Genomic DNA, 3,924 nt, shown 5'->3' with positions numbered 1-3,924 from the left:
CATTGTGAGCATTTGATAAACAATTGTCATACCACGAATTATATCTATCTTGCAAGGAGAAGCTACCAAAAGTCACAGTTCTAAAACCAATCATTTAAGTTTTTTGCAACTAAAGACTGACTATGTTACATCTTTTACTGCAACTTTCACTTCACTGCTTTCATGGTTTTCAGACACAGAATTTCACTGTGTGTATACATGGGGGAGAAATATGGACAAAGCAGTGATTGCAGAGGGTGAGTGTTCTGGGAGAGGAAAGATTGAAAGATGTGGTTAATCAGAATGACTTATTTGAAGTCTATAGCCATTCCAATATGTACCAATGCTTCTTTAATTGGTTGGTAGTTTTTGATTTAAAGTAACCTCTTTTTGGCAAGGTAATTGAATTTGACATAAGTAGGTTATTCAAAAATGTTTGCAGCTGAATAAATTTCCTGTATCATTTCTGAAATACCTCATGTGAAGGACCTATCTTTAATGCCTGATGGGATGATAAGATTCCATATTATTTGGGGTTGAATACGTCTGACATAATTTTCCACACAAAAAATCAATCTCTTAATGTAAATATTGATTTCTAATATAAACATAAATCTGCAAATTTATTGGGGGAGAGAATAAACAACTATAATGATCCCCCAGTACTTTATTTATGATACTAGGGGTATCATCTTCAGAAGAATGAAAGGTAAAGTCAACCTCGGGATTAAAACTTAGTATTAAAAGTGACATATTTAAATATAGTAGGGCCTTTCGTTTTTCACTACCAATCTACTGACTCTACCAAGCTACCTATTCTGATAACTTACTAATTTGTCTATCATTTTACCAGTTCTGTTAATACACTAATTTGTCTGCCAATCTATCAATTCTATCAGTCCACCAATTTGCAATTTTATCAATTAGTCCTCTCTTAATTTAAATATTGTACCATCTCTGAAGCTTAGAAATTCAATCTTCAGCTAAATCAGAGTTTTTTTTTTTTAAAGAGGCATCATTGTTGTTAGTTAAATGTGTTGAATTACTAACTCCATAGTCATGACTTCAAACTTTACTGTTACAGCCATATGTTTTATGCCTCAATCAAAGTATACAAGTTTGCTGGTTCCAGTTTGCCAAACTGACAATAAAATATGTTCTACTCTCTATTTTATGCATGAATGGTTAGTGGTAAGAAGCTGTAAGAACTAACTGATCCAACAAATAAACAATTTTTACATGCAAACAAAGAAGCTTAAATGTAAATCTTTAGTATATAAAATATCAATTCTTTAGCAATTAGATTATTCTGTTGAATGTAATATTTATTTATTCACATTGTTTTATATTAATCATGCATTACCTTGTAGCTTCAAGATTTCATTCAATATGATTGTTTATTTTTAGAATAATATTGTAGGGTAAGTGTGATAGGCTGGATCTGGTTAGTTTTGAACATGAAATAGGTCAGATATTTAGGCTGGATGTGGCCAGCTTAAATACTAAAGGATTAAATCTGGTACCTTAATCCTGAATTTATGCGGTTAATGGCAGATTTAATCTTGCAACTGATTTAGTGCCCTGTCTTTGTATATTTTTTTACAAGAATCTCATCCTTGAAGAATTGTGGTCTTTAGATGCTATAGTTTTATATCTGCTTTTCTATGGGCTGGACTGGAGTTTTAAAAGCGGTGTTTAATAACCAGATACCCAGCTGATGTCAAACCTTTTAGTCACCTCTTATAATGTGCAGAGCAATTATGTGCTGATTCTGAAAACCAAGATCCTAAATGTTGTCTCACTATATTCTTAAAGAGCTTTGACATTGTACTTCCATCATTAACTGCACTATTTTGTTTATATTTAGTTGAATGAAAGTAAGAAGTGTCCAAAAGATTTGCAGCCCTTCCCAGATATATGAGGCTGAAACAGTTGATGGTCATTTTGAATCCTTGACAATTGATGTTTGCTTGTGAAGTAAAATATGAATAAGAAAAAAGAGAGTTCCAGTAGAGGATTTAACATAAAGATTGCAAGAGAGGATACATTATTATATACTAATAATGATATAAGGGGAGAGAGGAATCTATACTATAATGAAGAAATCTGCTTATTAATAAGGTATGTAACAATTACTAAAAGTACTAAAAGAAAGCAATATTAAAAGCTTGACTGTCTGGAAATACTTTTATAAATTCATGTTCTAAGAAACTGCCAATAATTTCGGTTTCAGAAGTGTATTGAAGTTTTTAAACTCCAAATTCTCGCAAATTTAAGTATTCATTGCATTCACTGCGGAGTAGCTTTTAATGTTTAATAATAAACACTATTAATTCGTTGCAGGCAACATTTTACATTTTTATTTGCAACAGTCATTCTCACTCATCTCTATTTTTATTAATGATAATTTAATAATGGTTATATGACTTTGATACGAGACACAGTTTCAAGAATATTATCAGTTTCCGGAGTTTGGTAAATGAATATTTTTGATAAAATGAAAATTTTTTAATATACTCTTATAATGTTTAAGTGATTTTGTGTTGAATGAATGCATACTATTACACAAAATAGCTGTATAACTTTAATATGAAGCACAATATCCAGAACATTATCAGTTTCAGGAGTTTGTTAAATGAATATTTTTGACAAAAGGAAAATTCTTTAATATACAGGTATAATTTTTTTGTAAATGAAGAAGTGATTTTGTTGGTATGGCTACTTGGAACGCTATAAACCTCACAATAATAACTATGTGATTGCTGCTCTTTCTAGCATGCTAAACAAGATAGTTTTTAATGAGCTTCCATGTATATATAATATGCGAAAATTTAGCAGCAAAGGCACGTCAGAGAGAAAGACGGGCAACTGAATCAAATGAAACCAGGGCAAAGTGACTGAAATAGATGCCTGAATATGAATGGAGACATAGACATGATTCTGTTTCTGTTACGCATGACCGACTGGGTAGTGTATCTCAAGAGGAGAACATTCTACTTCAAAATAATGGTGTCAGATCACAAATTGTTGATGCAACACTAATGAGATCTTTTCTTTGTGATCATGTGGAAGTAGTGGAGTTGACAACCAATCTAAGACTTCTTACAGAAAGTCATTCTGATGAAAGAGAGTTTGCTAATTACCTTCTTGATGGGGGAAATGGTAACATTTCTGTTGAACAAAGCCTAGGTGAATTCAAAATCAAACTACCCAATGACTCTTGTCTTGTAAGTGGTACGCTTTCAGATCGATGTGATTTTGTATATGCTGACTTCAAAAATAACTTTACAAACCCTGTGTGGCTTACAAATTGCACCATCGTTACTCCAAAAAATGAAACAACACAATTTGTGAATGATTTTCTATTGATCAGGATCCCTGGTGAGCTAAAAATATACAGAACTTCAGATACAGTTGATAATGAAACTCTGTATCAAACCGAGTTCATCAACAAGCTTAGACCATTAGGGTTTCCACTACATATTCTCAAACTGAAGAAGAAACGATGGCTAATGCTTCTGAGAAATTTAGATGCTACTAATGGACATTGCAATGGCACACACTACATCATTGTCAGTTTACATGATCATGTTATTGAGGCTGAGGTTGCTTCTGGTTCTTATGCAGAATCAACTCTACTAATCCCAAGAATACCACATGTAACTCAAGAAATGGAATTTCCATTTACATTAGAAGCAAACAATTTCCTGTCAAGCCAGCTTTTGCCTTGATGTGCAACAAGGCACAAAGACAGACTTTTGAACAAATTGGAATATATCTTCCAACACAATTCTTCTCACATGGTCAGCTGTATGTTGCATTATCTAGAGTTTGAAAGAAGGCTAATGTAAAAATATTGGCTGAGAGAAATGGAAACAGTTTGATTACTGACTATTGTGTCTACAAGGAGATACTACTTAAAAAGAAAAATGCTTTTTAGCAAGT

The 3,924-nt window shown here is 32.4% G+C and overlaps 1 protein-coding gene across 1 annotated transcript; it reads left to right on the top strand.

Annotated features, from left to right (window-relative positions):
* Positions 1–2,885: 2,885 nt before the first annotated feature.
* On the top strand, positions 2,886–3,710 carry LOC128247660 (uncharacterized). Its single transcript, XM_052967652.1, has one exon. The coding sequence runs from the start codon at positions 2,886–2,888 to the stop codon at positions 3,708–3,710; it is 825 nt and encodes a 274-aa protein (XP_052823612.1).
* The last annotated feature ends 214 nt before the right edge of the window (positions 3,711–3,924 follow it).

The sequence above is a fragment of the Octopus bimaculoides genome, chromosome 4 (genome assembly GCF_001194135.2).
Source record: "Octopus bimaculoides isolate UCB-OBI-ISO-001 chromosome 4, ASM119413v2, whole genome shotgun sequence".
NCBI lineage: Eukaryota > Metazoa > Mollusca > Cephalopoda > Octopoda > Octopodidae > Octopus > Octopus bimaculoides.
Note: the sequence above shows the minus strand (reverse complement) of the source record. Positions and strands in the feature narration are given on the sequence as shown.